The 21,178-nt window shown below is 39.3% G+C and overlaps 1 protein-coding gene across 3 annotated transcripts in view; it reads right to left on the bottom strand.

Annotated features, from left to right (window-relative positions):
- LOC144665187 (uncharacterized) overlaps positions 1–21,178 on the bottom strand; it is a 74,889-nt gene that overhangs the window by 22,929 nt on the left and 30,782 nt on the right. The window contains exons 6-7 of one of the 3 annotated variants that reach the window (XM_078526365.1): positions 14,702–14,764; positions 13,966–14,037 (exon numbers count right to left, since the gene is read on the bottom strand). The exons of 1 other annotated variant lie outside the window; for it this stretch is intronic. In XM_078526365.1, coding sequence (XP_078382491.1) covers positions 13,966–14,037; positions 14,702–14,764 — 135 coding nt within the window. The remainder of the gene's footprint in view (positions 1–13,965; positions 14,038–14,701; positions 14,765–21,178) is intronic. One more of the 3 variants, XM_078526366.1, reaches the window with a different exon arrangement.

Here is a 21,178-nt window from a genome sequence, read left to right as displayed (position 1 = left end):
CATTTTTCCACTTTGTTTTCTCTCATGATATTTTTTCTCTCGGTTGTATTTGTCCTCACTCTTGTGAAGTACAAATATCTCACGGCATTTGTACTTTACTAGACCGGTTTAGCCTGCGTAGCTGGCGGTTTTTCGGGGGGTTTAAAGCGCGCAGAAGCAAGCGGGAGGCTTGGGGAGTTCACCGCTTGCTTGTGCGCGCTTTAAAACCCAAACAAAACCGCCAGCTACGCAGGCTAAACCGGTTTAACAGGTTGCGTATTCTTCTTGACCGCGTGAATGATAAAAAACGGCGGGAAGTTAGCATTTTGGGAAAAGAAAACGTTGAATAATAAATTTCTTGTTAGACATTTTAGTGTGTTAAGGGACGGACCATTAATTCCTTGGAGGGGAGGGGGTATAAAAAATATTCCTCTGCAAACTTTTTTTAGTTTATGCACCTCTGCAAACACTTGTATTTTGGCGAGCACGTAGTGCCTATCGAAATACTGCAAGACTCGTAGAAATATACAGTGATAATACTCACTAAAATGTCTAATAAGATACACGTACAACTTAGAACCTTGCATTTAAGGCCACTCTAGCAAACATATCTCTTCTATCAAAATATATTTTAATTCGTGGTAAATGCTCTATTTACAAACTAAATAAAGAAGGAAATATGATTTTTACGATAAAAATTGACTCAGACGGTCAAATTGGATCCCTCTTGGCCATGTGAATAGCACAGACATTAATTTCACGCTATGTTCAATTGCTATTTGAACAGCACTAGTCACACACAGTATACACTATAGCTTAAGAAAATAATTGTCCTTGCTTTGATTATAAACTGGAAACATCTGTCTCCAGTCAGTCCAAACCTCAATGTGAGGTACTTCAATGTCTTTCATTGCCTAAAAAGGCTTTTTAAAGGTCAAATGCAACGAAATTTGATCAAATTTTATTTAAGACTCATTTTGACTTTAAATGAAAGGAAATACTGTGAATAATCATAATCTGAAGTTTAAAACGATTTGGTTAAAACGTCGCTGAGATATTCGGCGTTAAAGATAGCCCTTTATCTTCGCTTCACAAACGGAACGGTTCGGAAAAGCTTCGGAAAATTGTCGGAAATGGATTTTGTGACGTCACATGTGGCGAGCTTCGACGCGCGAAGATGCAGTAAAGTGCTGTTTGCTCTACCAGGTCTGCTGCACGTTTTTGCATTTAAAATCCCGATAAAGCTGGATGACCATTCGAAATATCTTCTTAAAGACGAGGAGCGATGCAAGGAATGGTTGAGATCGACGAAAAAGAGAGGATGTGTATGCCAAATGCACGCTGGCCTTGCTCAGCAAAACATAATATCATCCGACATGTTTTTCTCAGAAAGCTTCCAGCAGAATCTTGCCCTTTGGTCCGAGTTCCAGCCCTAGGAACTTCGAATGAGACCTGGCGCTTCTCCTCTTATTACCGACTTGGAAAGAAAGCCGTTAATCCAGGACTAATGCGAAATCGTTTGCGACGAAATGCAGAATTCGAAGGTAAAGTCGCTAATAAACTTAACCCATTGTCTGGGAACTCCAAAGTTGTACTTTCTTGTATTATATTGAACTTAGATTCAGACACTACTAACTTTCTTAACCTGACCCTAGTCGCTTCATAAACTTCTACCAAAACTATAACTTTACTGTTTGCGTGAAATATTGTGAATCGCGAGGCTGGTATTAAAAATATATTTTTTATTACAGGAAGGAACTTTTGCATGAATTTACTATTATAAAGTTACAAAAAAATGTTTATGTTTCTTTTAACTTAAAAATGATATTCCCTATGTTGCTTCGATCTTCTAAAAAGCTAAATCATACATGCAGTCATTGAAGGAAAATAATGCTTTTAATTTACAATATTGTGTACAATGAAACACTCGTTTCATTGTACACTCGTTTTGTTTATATTTGATCATGAAATTATTATGAATGCTAAATATAACAACGAAAATACCCCCGACTAAACATTGTTGGTGCCCAAGAAAAGGTTTATATTTTTCATGTAAACTACATGTATGTGATGAGTTTGTTCACTTGTAAAAGCCAATTTACCTGATTCATTTATTGTTCAGATCTGCATTAACCCCATTTCAGTCCAGTACAATGACTGTTGCATTGCATAGCACTCATTATAAGCTGCAAATCAAGCTTCATTGTGGCCAATAAATTGGAATGTGCAACTGAATGGTAATTTAGTTTTAGTTCAAGCTATTTATGAGAAATCTAAGGCATAAGCTCGACCAGATCAGCTAACTTTTTTTGTCTAGCACTTTTGTCATGATTGCGAACTACTGGCTCAGGAGAATCTACAACCAGATTGTAGGTGTGTCATGACAATTTATTTCTGAAATTAACTCTTCATAATTTTGTCTGCCCCAAATCTGTTGACCTTTTACAAATTCCTCAGTAACAGCTTTAGGCATACTCCCTTTCAAAATTTATATGGGTATTTTAGGTGCCCAAGACCCCCCTCCCCACTTGCTGGGGGTACTCCCATACTCCCATAGACTTTCCAAAAGTTGTTCGCTTCTCGTTTCCGGTTTGGTGGTAGTAGGTCCCGGTGCGAACCGGGTGCGGAGCTCTTGCACTCCACTCTCGAGCTCTCGGGCTTAGCGCTCTGTGAGCTCGACTTGAAAGCAAGCCTAATACTCCCATATATGAGCTTGATAGGAAAATGCATACATGTGTGCTGCTGTGTTTTTTTCAAGCAGATGAGTTTAAGATGGAATAGTGATACAATAGTTTGTGGTAGGGTAGGGATTTTCAGTGTATAGGCTAGCATACTATGATAGCATACAGCAAAATAAGCTGAAAATGGTCTGGGATAGGGTACGGTTACAGAGTCCCAGCAGCATACCCCTACTCAAAAATATAAAGAGTACTCCCCCCCCCCCTTTCCTCGAGGCGAAAGAGTACTATTGCCATTCTAAAATTGGGTATTTTTAAGTTTATCAATTTCTTTGTAAACTTGGAAATAGTTTTTTGAAGTACCTACTGTTTGTATTCATGCTGTTTGTATTCATCCCTTGGTCTGAGATAAGGTGATATTAAAATTACAAGCAGTGCATGCAGAGGCTATAATGTCTCCTTTGGGGGTCTTGGAAAATCACTGCACTTAGTTTGATTGTCATCCAGCTGCTTATCATTTAGCTTGTTTTTGAGCTATAAGCACTTAAAGTGAAAATGAAGGGTAATTTTTGACAGATTTTACTGTTGCTATGGTTACCAGTGACAAACTAAAAATGACCACAACTTGTTCGGCAATGATGGTACATTCGTTTGATAAAATAATTGCAGCATTAACTGACAAATAATTAGTACTGACCCATCATAGTAATAGGCTGGAAAGTACTGGAAACTGTTATCAGCTTCTTACACATGTACATGCATTCAGTGAACTTTCTGCATCCATTTTTTAACATTGTCTTTCGACATTGCCTTAAAATGTGCTGTTTTAAGTGACCGATACTGGTGTTTGTTTCATGCAAATGAGCGCACAAAATCGGAAGGTCATGCTAGTGGGCTGTGATTGCTTGATTTGGATCTGTATGGTTGGACATGTTTACCATGTCCAGAGATAGATGTTGACAAAGGGGCTATGCATTGATGTCCGACCCCATCCAACCATAACAAAAGAACATATTACTCGTTATTAGTACTAATAAATGTACAAAACAAAGAAGCTGACATAAAATGACAAAATGCATGAACAACTTTATATAAAAATAATAAATACTGAACCTTTATTTAGACATGGAGAGGATTAAAGCTAGAAGCTTGTGGGGCAGTGTATTCCTAATCGAAATGGAATAATTTTGGAAGTGTTGATTTTTGTGGAGGGGAAAAACTGGAGAACCCAGAGAAGAACCCTCAGAGCAAGGCCGAGAACAAACAACAAACTCGACCCACATATGATGCCAAATCAGGGAATCGAACTCGGGCCAATTGGTGGGAGGCAAGGACTCTCACCACTGCGCCATCCCTGCTTCCTAGCATATTTTATAATAATGCAGCATTGACAAAATCTCATGATTGTACATACAAGGATGTGTAAGCAATGACATTGAAACACAAAACTAGGTGTAAATTGTTCCCTGCTATATGTCCCAGTGTCAGGTCCTGTGCCAGCACACAAGTTAGATCTTATAACCTGGGTCTTAAGAAATGCAAGTTGCCATAAATAACTGTTGAAATTGTTATCTTCAACCTTCACCCCATCTACTTAAGACAATTCCCTTTTCAGAGATCGCGAGAATTATCAGTAAAATCAACTGAAAAATATAAGGGCCAGATTTACATAGATGAATTAGTTAAAGAATAAAATAATCACCTAGGTTAATAATTCGGGAAATAAAGAAAAATATTAATACCAGGCATAATTCTGATTGAAGCTAAACGGTATTTAATGTCATTCTTTAAAAATAAGTTATTTGGCTGAGGGGAATGAGTTTAAATCTTCTTAAGGTTTTATTGATTCTTCAAGCTGTGTTCTTCAAGCTGTGTTATTCGGGAAAATTGCCACAAACAGTGTACAAATAATTCCACATTGCAATCCTTTTAAACAAAAGCAAGACAATACTTCAACTTAAGATTCAACTATTTATTTATTTAAAATTCTTTGAAAGCCGTTTACATTATATTTTTTAGGCTCACCAATATATCTGGCCATATTCCTTCGTTGTTGGTGCATGTAGATGTTGCCGGATTTTAACGCCATCTTGTTCACTCGCGGAGTCGGAATTAACCACTCGAGAAATCGATTTATTCCTTGCCAGATGCCGTTAGTTCGAACTTATATGGCTGTATTTAGACTTTTCGAAGGCTTCAATCAAAGTCTCCATCGGTTTTAACTAACGGCTGTTCCAGAAACTCTGGAAATCCATCGAACAAACCAAAGGATTTGCAAGGATCGCTCAAAACACGTGAAAACTTGCTCGCCACACCTGACGTCACAAATACTTCTATTCGATTCCATTCCACGCGCGGCCATTTTTGGTTCGTTTTCGTGAAGTCTTCGGAAATCGTCGGATTTTAATCTCCTAAGCGCCACAATCAGCCACAATTTGCACAAAAACCATTTCTGAGAGTTTATTATCATTAGTACCTTCATAAACGACAGGTTTGCGGACAAAAGAAAAAATTTCCAATTTCGTTGCATTTGACCTTTAAGCTTTAACGTTAGACTATAAAAATATTTGTATAAAATTAATATAATAAAAAAAATACATAAAAAATATGCCCTGTGTGCGATATCTAACACTTATTGTACTGCGTTCCAGTACAAACAACTGGTATTTACATAGCAGTCTCGCATCTAGTAAAAAAAACAGTTTGAATAAACCATCTATCGTACCCTATAAACTAGAATTTTGCGTTAAAAAATAAACTAAATTATGAATCTTAGACTCCACATCTATTTATAGTCAGAATGCTTCTAAATAATGACTACAGTTTACGCAGTGGAACCTCAAAATAACGAGTCCCTGTTATAACAAATATACTTTCTCAGTGCCTTGGTGCATCGTTATTTAGAGCTTTCACTGTACAGCAACAACCAATTTTTTCCAATTATAAATTCGTTCAATAAATGTCTTATTAACCTAGCCTACTCAGCATTTTCTGAAAGAACATCAGCTTTCGGTCTTCTCTGTACAGACGTCGCTGCCCTTGATCCATACTACAGTCAACTCTCGCCTTGCGAACACCCCGCTATTGTGGACACTCGCTATTACGGACAAAATCCAGATCCCGGCAAAAGAGTTTGATTGAAAATGACTCCCGCTATTACGGACTCTCGCTATAACGGTCAGTAAACGACGCCTCGAGCGTGTCCGCTATAACAAGAGTTGACTGTATTAAAACCTAAGGCTGATAATCTCCCGGAACGGTCATCGCGATTTTTTACCAAAAGATATCATACATCGGATCCCTGTTAAAAACTGTCCACAGTCTCTCTATTTCTCAGATCGTGTAGCGCGCGAAAATTAGCCACAAACAAAGCGGTTTTACCGAGTATCCAACGATCATCTGCTAAACAAAGAGACTGTGAACAATTTAGTCATCACTATTCAATCGCTGATAAACACTAATCCAGGATTAAAATGTAACAGAGGTTTAAATCCTGTTGTTTAAAGGAGCCAAGTCACGAATGACGCACATTGCAAATTTCACTGAGTCCAAAATGTTTGTCTGATCATTTCTGGTTTATTTTTACCACTCTGTTGTTTTTACCTGTTGTTTTTATCTGGAAGTAGTTTTGTACACTGAAACAAAAAAACTCCGACTTCTTGAATATCTTGACATTGCTCCTTTAAGTTTCTTGACACTACAGACTTGACTGGACAATATTCTGTAGTTTTAAATTGAATGTTGCTTTGTACAGTTACACTGAAACAAAAACTACTTATAACATTATATTTCTTGATACTGACCTTCGAATTGCTTTTCATTTAAAATTTACTGTGTAGAAACAAAGGTACTTACAATAGAATTATGCTCAGCTCCTTGCCCCGGGGGGGGGGGGGGGAGGGATAGAGCCGGACATAAATGTTCTCTATAACAGAATTATACTGATACAATATTTTGTAAGTTTAACTTAATACTTTTCATTGTCCATATTAACTTGACCCAAATCATCTGCTAAACTACGTTGAATTTTGAGAAAGATGCCTACAGGACTTGAAAATAAATGACAAAATATTTAACAGTAAATTTCAATACAAACACTGTAATACTAAATAGCTTCCGTGTTTGTTGCTAGCGGAGTAAGCCATAATTTTGTCTTGTGCCTTCTTAGCAGTAAGAGCCACGTTAATTAAATTTTACGAAGTGTCTAAGTAACAGCCGGTCAAGATGTTTTACAATAAACTAAATGAGCGACGATCATTTAGTGTTTTGAAAACCTTGACAGGCTACAGTCATTTTATCACATCGTTAATTTTACGGCTTATTAGCCGTGATGTAAACTACACTTCATGCGATAGTCACACTTACTACAACACGCCTTAACGTCTTAGTAAAATTTGGTTCACACACGTTGTAATAATACAATAATTTCGCTTTCATTTGTTCCTGTAAACACTTAATTCAAGTGTAAACCAGGTCTAGCGTAGACCTCGTTTAACTGATCGGCCCTTAGTTTCTGTCATTTAAATTTGTCATGTTCTTATCAGCCAAATAATTCTCGTCTAATTCGTAGCCGTCATTAAAATCGCCACGCAACTCTCACGAGATGCGTTGCGTGACAACTAAACTAGGGACTCCACAGGAAAGTAGTGATAACCATATTGTCATTAAGTTTAAACTTGCAGTTGATAAGGTAAATTAACTAGCAATTTGAATTTTGACATTGTGTTAGCTGGCCGTCTGTAAAATCAAACAAAATTGGCGTAAATCGACAGCTAATTCACCTCATCAACTTCAAGTTAATCTTAAGTATTCACACATGCCTACCAACACAACAAAGCAACGTCCTTACAAGCTAATTCCCTGAGCATGCCTCAAGAAAAACTTTTCTGTTACTGTCTTTACTAAGAAGGCTTGGCACCCTTGCTCAGAAGATACGTCACTGCCTCGGCTTTACCTTCCTCTTGTGCAATCATTAGTGGCGTTTCACCAGCCTTGGTTCTGGATTCAATGTCAACTCCGTAAGAGAGGATCTTCCCGATAACAGCAGTGTTACCACCAAATGAGGCCCAATGTAACAAATTCAATCCATCGTTGTCTTCTAATGATGGATTAGCGCCCTTTGCCAGCAGATACTCCACAGCCTGTAGCTTGCCATTAGCAGCAGCAACCATCAGTGCTGTGACACCCTCGTTATTTATTGAGTCAATGCTAGGCACGTGACTAAGCATTAACTCAATAATAACAGGGTTGCCACCCTGTGAGGCACGATGCAACAAATTCCATCCATTGTTGTTTTCTAATGATGGATTAGCGCCCTTTGCCAGCAGATGCTCCACAGCCTGTAGCTTGTCACTGTAAGCAGCAACCATCAGTGGCGTTCTACCGTGATCGTCTCTGGAGTCAATGGGAAATCCACGAGATAGCAAGGATTCAATTTTGGTAACATCACCGTACCTGGCCGCAGAGTGAAGTGAATTCCATTCATTCTTATCCTTGTCCACAAAATCGCTGCCTAAAATAATTGATAAAAAATCAAAATTAAAGAGACAGACGAGTGATTTTTGTACGAGATAGCGGAGATGCAATGAACGTGCCCAGCTGACGCCAAAAAAAAAAGGACTCGTGAAAACATCCAGCTGTGTCGTACAACATCTCGCTGAATTAACCTTTTTACTGCATTGAACACAAGAGTATCGAAAGAGTAGTATTTATGTTATAAACAAAACTCTAAACCACACTACTTTATAGCGGGCGCACGTACCATTTCTATTTTTTGCTATCATCATAAAAATCTCTTTATACCAATTTAACTTTCCCCTATTTTTGACATTTTCTTAATAAATACCCTGTGAACATCAGCAAGCTTTCACCATCGAGTACTAATACAGTGTGCAGCTCTGTTTAAAGATTTGTTATTTTAAATTATTGCTATTACTCGTACGTATGCATGTCAGATAGAAAGTCTTTCAAGTTTTTTAAGTATTTTTCCACCGCACTGTAATCAGAAAAACACTGTAATATTATTGTTCCTGATAATAAGTTCACCCGATATTTTGTAATTCAAATTGCGTTTGATGACCATTATCGCCTAAGTGGGAATACCGTATTTATTCGATTAAGCGCCCTGGGCGCTTATTACATTTTTGGTCCTTGGGAGTGGGCGCTTATTCGAGGCTGGGCGCTAATTAAATTTTCACGATTTTAAGCAAATATAAGATTTATTTTTGTAGCAAAACAATAAATAATTATAAAAGGGGAAGATGTATCAAAGCAGAATTTAAACTGTTCATTGAGAGAATCTGTAAAATACTAAGAAAACACGATCATGGGGTAAGGCTTCTTAGTAGTACATAGTCAATTTCAATAATCAATACTCCTCTTATGGTTTTCAGTTTTTTTGTGGGGTGGGGTGAGCGCTTATTCGAGGCTGGGCGCTTATTAACTTTTCCTACCTTCAGGGTGGGCGCTTATTCGAGGTGGGCGCTAATTCGAGGTTGGGCGCTTAATCGAATAAATACGGTAGCTTCGTGTTGTGCTTATTGTAAGCAACTGTGCTTATATACTTCAATGCGTAGGGCACGAAGTTCCTGGCCTTGTTTCACGGGTTGGTGCTTCACATGGGGTTAACCTCCTTGTCCAAGAAAAATTACTTTGATTATGATTATGATTATTTAAACCTCTATTACAATGTCATGATCAACATATGACAAACACACACCTGTTGCTGACGCTCCTTCTTTGTTACTGTTTGTCTTTGAAGAGGTTTGTGAAGATGTATTTTTGTTTGAATCTGATGAGAATAAACAATGCATCGGTATTTAGGTCAATTATATTCCCGAAACTTTGTTTGCTTGTTAGGTTTATAATTAACCTCTTCCAGGCTCTCAGTAGTTGGGGGAGAGCGAAAAACGCGGGCGAGGGAGGAAAAAATGCGTTTCTCGCATTTTTCGTTGCTGGGGGTGGGGGGACTCCTATATGAAAGGGGCAGGGATGCTCGTCGGACATTTTGAAACAAAACCATAAAAGAGACCAATCTGGGTGTGGCTTAAGCTTCTCTTGACCGCTAAAAGATACCTAAAAACTAAGAATAGAATTGATATTAAAGATAAGATGTTCTACATGACACGAGCATGGGACAAAGAAAAATTCTGGGTCCCCGACAGGAATCGAACCCATGGCCTCCCAGAATACCGATTGGGCGCTCTAACCAACTGAGCTACGAGAGACTCGTCGTGAGCTGGGCCATTTTTTACTAGGTCGATATGTGACACGCGTCCTGCATACTGCTAGGATCAGCAATGTCGAATTCATCAAGTTTTGTAGTAAATAATAAAGATGGTAAATTTTAAGCTCGGTAATAAATAATAAAGATAAGATGTTCTACATGACACGAGCATGGGACAAAGAAAAATTCTGAGTCCCCGACGGGAATCGAACCCATGGCCTCCCAGAATACCGGTTGGGCGCTCTAACCAACTGAGCTACGAGAGACTCGTTGTGAGCTGGGCCATTTTTTACTAGGTTGATATGTGACACGCGTCCTGCATACTGCTAGGAGCTCAGTTGGTTGGCATACTGCTAGGAGCTCAGTTGGTTGGTCTCTCGTAGCGCAGTTGGTTAGAGCGCCCAACCGGTATTCTGGGAGGCCATGGGTTCGATTCCCGTCGGGGCCTCAGAATTTTTCTTTGTCCCATGCTCGTGTCATGTAGAACATCTTATCTTTATTACCGAGCTTAAAGGAGAAGTTCACTCCAGAATGGCCATTTATTTAATGGATGCTCGTTGTTGTCTGGCTTAGGGGTGTAAGTTTGAATACTCAAAACTCCTTGTTTGACAAACAAAAGCCACTACAAAGAAACAAGGAGTTTGAAGTAATTAAAATTTTCCCGCTCAACTTCAGGCTGAGCTCTTTGACGTCACGCATACATTAACAGCTCCAAGATGGCGGCGTTCAGTTGTCGAGTTTTGGGCTACTTCAGAAAAGGATTTCGTAGGGTTTAAGTGCTCGTTAGAAGCTGAAATTTTGGTGAATAACATATCTTTGCATAAACTTTTTATTGGCGTAAAAAAAATTAATGGCCATTCTGGAGTGAACTTCTCCTTTAAAATTTACCATCTTTATAATTAATTACTAGAATTGATATTTGTATTTTTTTTAATGAGACCATTATGGCTAAGAAATTGCCGTTTTCCCTGGAACACCCTAATCGAGACCAAAAATCAGAAGTTTACACCCCTAAGCCAGACAACGAGCATCCCTGCCCCTTTCATATTCTCATATTCAACTACCAAGAGCCTGAAACAGTCTAGTTTATAGCATTCCCGAAACTTTGTTAAACATTTTTGAGAGATTTTGCTCGTCGAAGCCAAGAAAGTATAACTAAACATCATCTTGATTTGGAAAAAATCTAATTTACATTTACTTTCTACACACTAATTTACATATGCGATTTCTAAAACCGGTTTCGTCAGACCTTTCACCTTTGACTGTCTGACCTTTTGTCAGACGTCAGACCTCGTCAGTTGTTCCTCATACAAAATTTGAATATAAACATACGTCATGTACTAACACATGAAAAGTAACTACTCGACACCAGGTCCTTATAATTTGTTACAACAAATTAACAAATTATAAAGAACAAATTATAAGGACCTGGTGTCGAGTAGTTACTTTTCGTGTGTTAGTACATGACGTATGTTTATATTCAAATTTTGTATGGCGAACAACTGACGAGGTCTTAGATGAAACCGGTTTTAGAAATCGCATATGTAAATAAGTGTGTAGAAAGTAAATGTAAATTAGATTTTTTTCCAAATAAAGCTGATGTTTGTTAAACATAATAAGCCACAAAGAACTGAAAAAATCTCGATGATTTGGTAAGTGCAGAATGCAATATGGAACAATTGAAAGTATGATGTTTTATATATGTTCGTGTTTATTTGCTTTATTTTACTTTCGGAAAAATTGTTCACAGGCTACTTGTATTCTTTCCCAGGTTTTTCTTTACGTTAATCTTTGCAAACGTACTACTATTAAAGTTCTTAAAGTCTCTTAAAGTTTAACGTAACACGACACTTTTGTTCGTTTGTAACAAAATACTTTTGTTTTCCTTGAAAATGCCGTAACATGAAACTCTTGTTTTTTGTTTGTTTTACGGCGACATCGATAACATTTGTTTAATTTAATTAAGTTACGGTTTAAACTGCACGAAAGACGATTCTCAAAAACTAAAGAACAAATCTAATCAAAAAACATCTTTTTCGAAAGGGTTTTTAAAATGTGGTACAGCTAGCATCTCTGTTTCCTGGTTATGAGGAGTTTCACGCCGAAAATCCCGGTGCAAGTTTTTGCCTTCCTGATTACGAGAGCGCTATGAAAGTCTAAAAATCTAATTTTAATTAATTAATCTGCGGTTTTCACTTGGCGCCACGAAGTCTGCAGGAGTCCTACCGCAAACACGCAATACAAGCAATGGTCATGAGAGTTGCAGCAAAAAACGTAGACTAAACTGCGCATGCGTTTGGCGTAAAGAACGTTGCCCTAGAACGTCGAGTAGTACCACAAGGAGAGCAAAGGGTTTTCTGAAACAAATATATACGTTTGAGATCTTCATATGATAGTAACGTAGATGTGCTCCAGGTTTTACCTAGGGGTACGGTCAGGTGCTCCCCAACCCCACCCCCTCCACAAGGAATAATTAATTAATTAATTCCTCGCGAAGCGAGGCCGAAGGCCGAGCGTAGCGGGGTGTATAATTTTGTCCCTCAAAGGGCTCAGGCGGGATGAAATCTCGTGTGGAGTTTACGGTCATATATATATATATATATATTTATTTATTTGTGAGCTTGGTGTGTGGCGGAAATGACGTCACACGGCCGCCGCGCGCTGGTGGCCTAATGGTAAGGCGTCGGACTTGAAATCAGATCTTCGGGACTGAGGGCAGGGGTTCGAATCCGGCTAGGGTTTTTTTTTTTTTTTTCCTTATTTTTTTTTTTTGTGGGTTCGAATCCTGAGCCTTTCATTTTTATCGTTTTTCTTTTCGGATTAAAATAACACTGATTTCCACATAATACTCCCTCAACGCCTATTCAGGCTATAAACCTTTCATCGCCATCAGGGGCGCGCGGGCGGAGGGTTCGAATCCTCCTGCCGTTCGTTCTTCTTTTTTTTTTTAATGCCCTCAAATAAATGTCCAAAATGCGACTATCCAATAATTTGTCGATGATTTTGAAAATAGCCTGCGCTTCCCAACGCTTTATACCTCTTTACGAACCTGAAAGAGCCGCCATCTTCAAAGCGGAGTAGACCCTGGGAACGAGGGTGTCGCGGCCATGCCCGTTAGTAATTTTTAACAAATATGCCTACTGTGGAAAATTGAATATGTACAATGTTCAACTTCAAATAATCCACTCCAGAGCTTCGCGAGGCCCTGCGAGTCACGTATCACTAGTATTAAATTAATTAATTGGTGATTAAAAGTTTACACATTAGCGCGTTAGGGGTTTAGCAGATGACAGCCTACCAAACCATCACAAAAGTGCATTCTGCACTAAAAAGCAATATTATAAATCGTATATTGCATGTGTGCATGTTATATTTAAAAGGATGCCGCTTTGGAAAAGAAATTGGCATTAAGGACAATGACGGAGGAAGAACTACACTCACTCTGGTATTAGACAAACAAGGCTTATCCAGAAATAATTTATCTCTAGAATTCCCATACAACCTTAATATTTTCAAAATTATGCCACAGTTAATATAATCACACACACATCTAATGTTTTCACAACCTACATAACTTTGACTACAAAACTTTTGCAAATTCCTCTCATTCCTTAGACAAGGGAGTCAAACTGCACAAAATTTTCCTCATTGGATAATGCAGGGACGGCGGAGCCGGGGGGGGGGCTGGGGGGGCTTTAGCCTCCCCACTTTTTCCGAAAAAATAAAGACTTATTAAGAGAAGTGTCTCTTAAGCCCCCCACTTAAAGTCACTAGTCAGCCCCCCCACCTGGAAAACTGCTCTGCCGTCCCTGTAATAGGATGTAACAAGTGGTAAAATTGTCCTGACATGACTACATATACATGTACATATGCTTAAACTTAACTTTCTGTTCAGAGTAGAGGAGGTAGTCCCTGAAGGTAGTCCCCGCTAGAATTCCATCGCGCGTATACAGCGGCTATATTCTAAACTCACATAGGGGGCATCATTATTACTCATTTCTTCGTAACTTGAAAACTGCACGATAAGCAGTCTGGCAAAGTCCCCAGTGGGGAGTGAATAATAAGACATACAATACAATATACCTGTTGGCAACACTTGCAGTCCTTTGCTACTTGTTGCTCCTTTTTTGTCTAAAGATATGGATGGAGCTTGATCTGCAGATAAAATTATTGAAATGATAATTAAATTAACTGCATTTGGGTAGTTGAACTTGGACATGCTCTCTCTGTGTGCCAACATTTGATTTTATTTACTCAGATTGCCTTTGTGCACTGATCCAAATACATCAGATCACCATCATTATTGTCACTCATTTGCATTGACAACATAATAAAGATAAGATGTTCTAATTTTATTAATTTTATTACCGAGCGTAAAAAAAAAAATTCATCTTTAAATATTATTTACTACAAAACTTGATGAATTCGACATTGCTGATCCTAGCTGTATGCAGGACACGTGTCACATAATTATCAACCTAGTAAAAATGGCCCAGCTCACAACGAGTCTCTCGTAGCTCAGTTGGTTAGAGCGCCCAACCGGTATCTGGGGGGCCATGGGTTCAATTCCCGTCGGGGACTCTGAATTTTTCTTTGTTTCATGCTCGTGTCATGTAGAACATCTTATCTTTATTATTTATTACCGAGCTTAAAAAAAAATATTCCATCTTTATTATTTACAACAGCAACATACTATATAAGTAAATAACTAATAAATAAATAAATAAATAAATAAATAAATAAATAAATAAATAAATAAAGATGAATGGATGTAAAAGCACATGCTGTTGCATGTATTCTCCATGCATATTTAAGGTACCTGTGGTTAGTGATCCTTCTTTATTCCGTTCTGTTTGTTTTGTTTTTGAACTTCTATCTGGTTCTGAGGAGAATAAAGATAAAAATGCATCAGTCTGGCCATATTGTACTGGCTGCAGGCACGCTTTAACAAAGAAACAAAACTATAGTACATGAAAAGCTGACAAATGTCTCATCTGGTGAACTGGAACATTGAGTAAATTTCTTGTTAGGCAAGTAACTTTTTATGCTTACTAATGCCCAATGAGTTGCAACCTGTTGGCTGACTAAATAATTTGTGATTTTAAGACAAAAAAAGTAACTTGATGACAAGCACTTCACTGCCCTCAAGAGTTGCCTGAGTTTGACAGGGCACACTGTTATTTTAAAAAGATTTTAAATTTAGGCCCTGGAAAGTTGTACTAAGAAAGGAAAATAATTCTCATTCTCAGGGATGGCGGAGCACCAGGCCTTATAAGAGGAGAGTCTTTTAAGCCCCCCACGTCAGGGCACTAGTCAGCCCCCCCCCCCCCAAACCTGGAAAAATGTTCTGCTGTCCTTGATTCTGCATGCATGCCAGCTACTTAGCAACCATAGTTAGCATACATTATAATGCACTACTGACATGCACATGCATGTACTCACCTGTTGATGACTCTTGTTCATTATTCTGTTTCACTCCTGTGACAGTTAAAGAGGAGGGAGAAACCTTACTTTCATCATGAGCTGAAAAGAATGGACTCACAGATCAACAAAATAGACTTATTCACAGTATTGAGCTGGCTGCAAGTGTAGATGTACATGCATTGAAAACGTCAGCAAAAACCTATGCCCTTATTGCACACACACACCTGTAAGTGGGTCTTTGTCTTTATTCTGATTTGTTCCTCTGTCAGTTGATGGAGTGGAAGAAACTGTATTGTCACCTGGATCTGAGAAAAATTTAAAATCAATATGTAATTTTTCACATGCATGCAGACCACTGCCTTGGCCTAGAAAAAAGGTAAAAAGTTTACAGATGCCTTTCTCCCCCCCCCCCCTCCCCTTAATGATGTGTTCAACTATAATGACATTTACAATCTTGATCACCTTTTTCTGGCAATTTGGTGGTTATTTTTTTAGATATAGGCACTTAATATTTAATTTATAATAAGTATTATCTCTCAACATTCCTACAACAAAAGTTTTTTTTCTGTAGGAGAATTTTTTTTTTTGAAATGTTTTGTTTTAAAGTTAATAGTAAATGTGTACATTAATGCAAATTGTTACAAGTTGTTTTTTGTGAAGCATGCCAGATTTTGGACTAATTTTATGGCAAAGAGAAGTGTACAGAGAAGATCAACAACTAAAATTTTCCAAGTGATTACAACCTTCTAACTTAATTTTCTCTCTAGTCATCAGGCCATAAAATGGTCCAAAATTCTTGTCACCATGGTGACTAAAATGCTCACAGCATGTGCTCAAACCTGCTATTACCAGTATATATATTATAATTTTTGATGACTTATGCATGTTTAATTCTGAAGTGGCAAATAAATGATGATGATGATGATGATGTATTCATGTGATAATGTCCACACTTGGGTTTAACTTTCGAAGCATACTCAATATTTCAAATTTCACATTTTAATAAAAAACCACTAAATGTATTGTAATGCACAAGCACTGTAACAGTAAGGGTGAAGGTTAAGTCTGCATAAAAGCCAAGTGGCCCATCAGGCTGGAAATTATCCTTATTTCCATAGCATTAACTTAAGCGACTAAGAATATTTTTACCCCCACCCCCGGGATGGGATGCTAGTCCACTGCAGGTATACCCCCAGCATTAAATTCACTGGTACCCATTTATTAACACATGAGTGAAGAGAGGCACTATGAGAGGAAAATGTTTTGCCCAAGAACAGGGCTGCATACCCGGACCGCTTGATCCGGAGTCCAGTGCACTAACCATTAGTACAGGCCACATGCACACGCATCATCAATCCCAGGCCATGCACTTGATAGCACTGTAGGTAAAAAGGTTAAGTCTGCTTCCTAGCCAAGTGGCCATACAGCCGGAGCTTATCCCCGTTTCTGTAGCATTAAGCGATTAAGGAGTATTGCTACTCCCCTCTGAATGGGATGCTAGTCCATCACAGGGTTACCCCCCAGCAGTAAATTCGCTGGTACCCATTTTATACACCTGGGTGGAGAGAGGAACTGTGAGAGTTAAGTGTCTTGCCCAAGAACACAAAGTAACATACCCCGGCCAGGTCTCGAACCCTGACTGTTGGATCCGGAATCAAGCACTGTACTCACCTGTTAATGGATTTCTTTCTCTGTTTGTCTGTGCCACTTCTTCCTCTGCAGAGACAACTGGTTCCACCTTCACCGTAGTAACATTTCCATATTGATCTGATGGAAGTAAATGAGACATGTCAAGTAAATTCTCTTTACTTATTTGTGTACGTTTTTTCTATAGTATTAGTTGGAGAATTTGTTAAACGATCAAAGTATTTTCCCAATTTCCATAATCTGTTTCTTGTTTATGTTATGATATTGTGAGGAGAAATTTGATGTTGGCACTCTTGGAGCTTAAAGGGTTAAGGTTGGCATGTTATGACTAAACCCATCGCAGGGTTCACCCCAAGCATTAAGGAAATAAACGTTCTTGAAAGATGTTTTGAAACTTTCTTTGAATGTTCCCTACCAAGCACTGTTTTCAAAAAAAAAAAAGATTGGTTACCTTGCTCACCGGCAACAGTGATGTGATAGGCAAATTTTACCAGGCGAAATGTGGGTTTTGCTAAAAGCAGGCCCACGGCCCGCGGCCCACGGCCCGCGGTCCACTTTGCGGCCCGCAGCCCGGCGGCCCAACCCACAGCCCGCGGCCCACCTCACGGCCCGCGGCCCCCCTATTAGCTTAAATCAAAGAAAATCCAAAGTCGAATCTTCAGGAGTCTTCTTCATCGAATATCAAACGTGAACTCACTTAACATTGGAAAGGAAAATACTTCAGTCTTACCCACAATTTCAGCTCATTCATATAATGAACACCAACTTTGACGTATGGCTGGTCTTTTTTTGGTATTTGTTGACAGATATTTCTTCATTAAACACGGTTTTACCATGCATTTTTGTGTGACAACAAGAACATGCGTTTGCAGAAGGTTCGTAGCTTAGTAACCAGGTATTCGATCCGACGTCAATATGAGACTGGGGCGAGAACGAAGAAGCAAAACAAGATGGAGGCTGTCGGGTTTCGTTGCTATCCTATCGATAAAAAAGATATTTGGGAGCCATCCGTTCAAGAGTTTCATAATCAGTTCGGCGAATTTACCATCAAAGTGCAAAAAGGGGAAGAAACAGCAAGTCTTGATCCTCGTCTACCACGCGCCCACGCGAATACTTGTGGTATTTTCTCGCTCGTGTAGAAAATATGGGCCATTTCACGTTCGATTTTCGATGAAGAAGACTCCTGGAGATTCGACTTTGAATTTTCTTTGATTTAAGCTAATAGGTGGGCCGCCGGGCCGTGGGGTGGGCCGCGGGCCGTGAGGTGGGCCGCCGGGCCGTGGGGTGGGCCAAAACCCGGCGAAATGTGTGTTGTTTCCCTCTGATCATTTTTTTTCAAATTGTCTAACTCTAAGAAAAGACTGAATTTGTTCACCAAAATTAATTAACTAGTAATAGTTTTCACTATAAAGCTGCCCCCGCCTTTTTATAATTTGTTTTTTTTGTCGCCTTTAATTATTAATGCCGATGGACTGCACAATTAGGCTTCTTTTTTACTGTGTCATGCGGAATTTCTTGTTGTGTGACACCGTTGCGTCCTAAAAATATTCACAAGTTCAAGTCGAATTATATTACCTAGCGCGCGGAAATAACACCTAGCGGAAATAACACATAACACATTATTCGTGATGACAACACACAAGCTTATTCCCGGGCTTATAACATTCAAAATAAACTTACAATAATTTCCAGGCCAAAAAGCCTAAACAATTCCACGAGTAACAAAATATGGCACATTCAAAGATTCGAGAAAACAACCCACTCTTTGGATCAAATAATCTGACAGTTTGTTAGCGAAACGAATTACGTTGTACCTTGTACTACATGACAAAGTTCACGCGTTTGTTTATTACTCGTTGTAACTTGTAAGATGTATACGATACAACAAACCTCCGAAAGCAAACCTTACAAATGTAACGCTTGGAACATAGGTAGCCGGCACGTAGCCAAGAACACGAAACCAATTGCTCGAAATCTTTCGACGTATTACTAACATTTGCTTCAAATATCACTTAACACAACCAAAGCAGAGAAACCGCTCGAACAAATCTGTGAACACGCGTAGGCCAAAACCGGAAAACAAAACGCTGCTAGCAGATGGCGAAGCTCGAAACGCGAAGGTGACCAAACGCGACCTCGTGGTTGCAAGTACCCGACACCACCGTGCGCGCTTGCTAAAATATTACCCGTCACGACCGTGCGCGCCTAGTTTTGTCAAATCGAGAACGCTTCGCCCATTACAAACACATTTCTTACTTTTTCAACAAATATTCTTTGTCCTTGTATGTATACACGCGGGGAGTCCTAGGGTGCCTCCTCGGGTTTTGGCCTCTGGGCCAAAACCCTGCGGGGGCAATTACTAAGCAATTAAAAAATAGGTCACCATGCTCATTTATGTTATGCCACCAACACCCTCATTCATGTAAATAATTATGTGACATAATTAGTCCCATTGGTTTTGGTAGATATCAGAATTTACCATTGGTGACAATTTTAAAAAAGGAAATTAAAAGGGAACTGTATAAAAATTGATCATATTGGAGCACTGACCAAAAGGATCTCAATGAAGTAACATATTAACAGCAAACCTTTCAATGTAAAGCTTGAGGGGACAGCTTTATCAGGTCTCTGCACCAATTCTAAAATCATCTGCTCAAATTTTGCGCATTCATTTTGCCAGGTAAAAACATTTCCGTACTGTTCTCTGAGATGTAGAGCACTCTCATGCCTGTCTTTTGGTTTCTGTTGTGACAACTGTTTGATTCTTCTCGCCCAGTCCTGTGGCCTATCAGATTCGACTACCACAGACATCCCACCTTCCACTTCCTCTAATGCTTTAGCTATTCCACTTTCACTGGAAACAAGAACAGGGACACCAGCTGAAATTGCTTCCAGGGCCACCAGACCAAAGCCTTCTGTGCGGGATGGCATGACTATAACATCAGCTTCACGAAACATCTTCTTCATTTCTTGATAGTCACAATATCCACGGATGGTCAGTTGATTGCGTGCAATTTTTGTTTTCTCAATAAACCACGACTCTATGCTTCTCTGTTCATATTGCGGAGAACCAACAAAAGTCAGTTCATATTTTCTTCCAAGCGACGCTACTGCGTCTCCGATGATATCATACCCTTTGAGTGCAAAGTCCTCAAAACTTCCACGACCGAACATGAAAACACGGAACCTCTTTTGAACCCTGTGCGGTTGTCTTCCGTCAATAAGGAACTGTTCGAAAAGCCCAGGAGTGATAACTTTTATCTCTGGAATACGTCTAATGTATTTCTCTTGGAGTTCAGTACCGACAGCAACAACCAGATGGGCTGCTTCGCAAAGCTCTAACTCTTGTTTATTTTTCTTTTCGTTCTCTGCAATTGCATCTGCTGTGGCGCCTCCTTCCAGTTTGTGTTTTCCAAGGTCTTCACAGAATACATGAACGAAATGTATCCACTTACATTTTGTCCTGTCAGAAATGAAATAAGCAGCACCGCCGAATTTCCGACCATGGCCCACAACAATATCAGGGTGTTGTAGCTCTGGCGGTGGTCTTTTCAGCCACTCTATGGGATCTGATCCCGGGACACGTCGAGCGGTGATCAAATTCACTCCCTGTATGCTCGCATCTTGTCTGTCTTCTTCGCTGCTACTGCAAACATAGCAGTGAATTTTAAGACGTTCGTTTGATGCTTTAGCCAGATTCACTGCAAACTCTCTGTTGAAAGTCGACAGACCTCCCTTCGAGGAACCCCACTCATTGCAAATGAACAACACATTGATACACTGAGAAACATCATCTTGAACATGAAGCTTGACGCATTCAGATGGCCCCGGAACGTCCGTGCGAACGTGGAATTCTTTGCTTTCTCCGACAGCTTTCACACGGAACGAACCACCCACTCCCATTTCAATGGCTTTAGATCACACTTGCAATTAAGTATCTATGGTTTCCAGCGATCCAGCAGGCTAAAAATAAGGAAAATACTTTCAATTTCCGCGTTCGCGAAATGGACAATACCAGCAAACAAAACAGCATGACAACCAACTTTGGGAAGGGACGACCACTCCCGCTTCTCCGCGGTCACGTGCACATTCTTTGTCCAAATTTGGCGGGTAATCCAACAATCACAAAACAATCTGAACAAGCAGCTATTTCAAAAAGAAATAGTGTTTCGTTTCCAGATTGCGGAAGGGTGAGAATAGTGTAACACTAAGGAGAGATGGGTTT

Source organism: Oculina patagonica, chromosome 9 (genome assembly GCF_052425735.1).
Source record: "Oculina patagonica isolate OP01 chromosome 9, crgOcupat, whole genome shotgun sequence".
NCBI classification, from domain to species: Eukaryota; Metazoa; Cnidaria; class Anthozoa; order Scleractinia; family Oculinidae; genus Oculina; species Oculina patagonica.
This window is presented reverse-complemented; position numbering and strand designations above follow the sequence as displayed.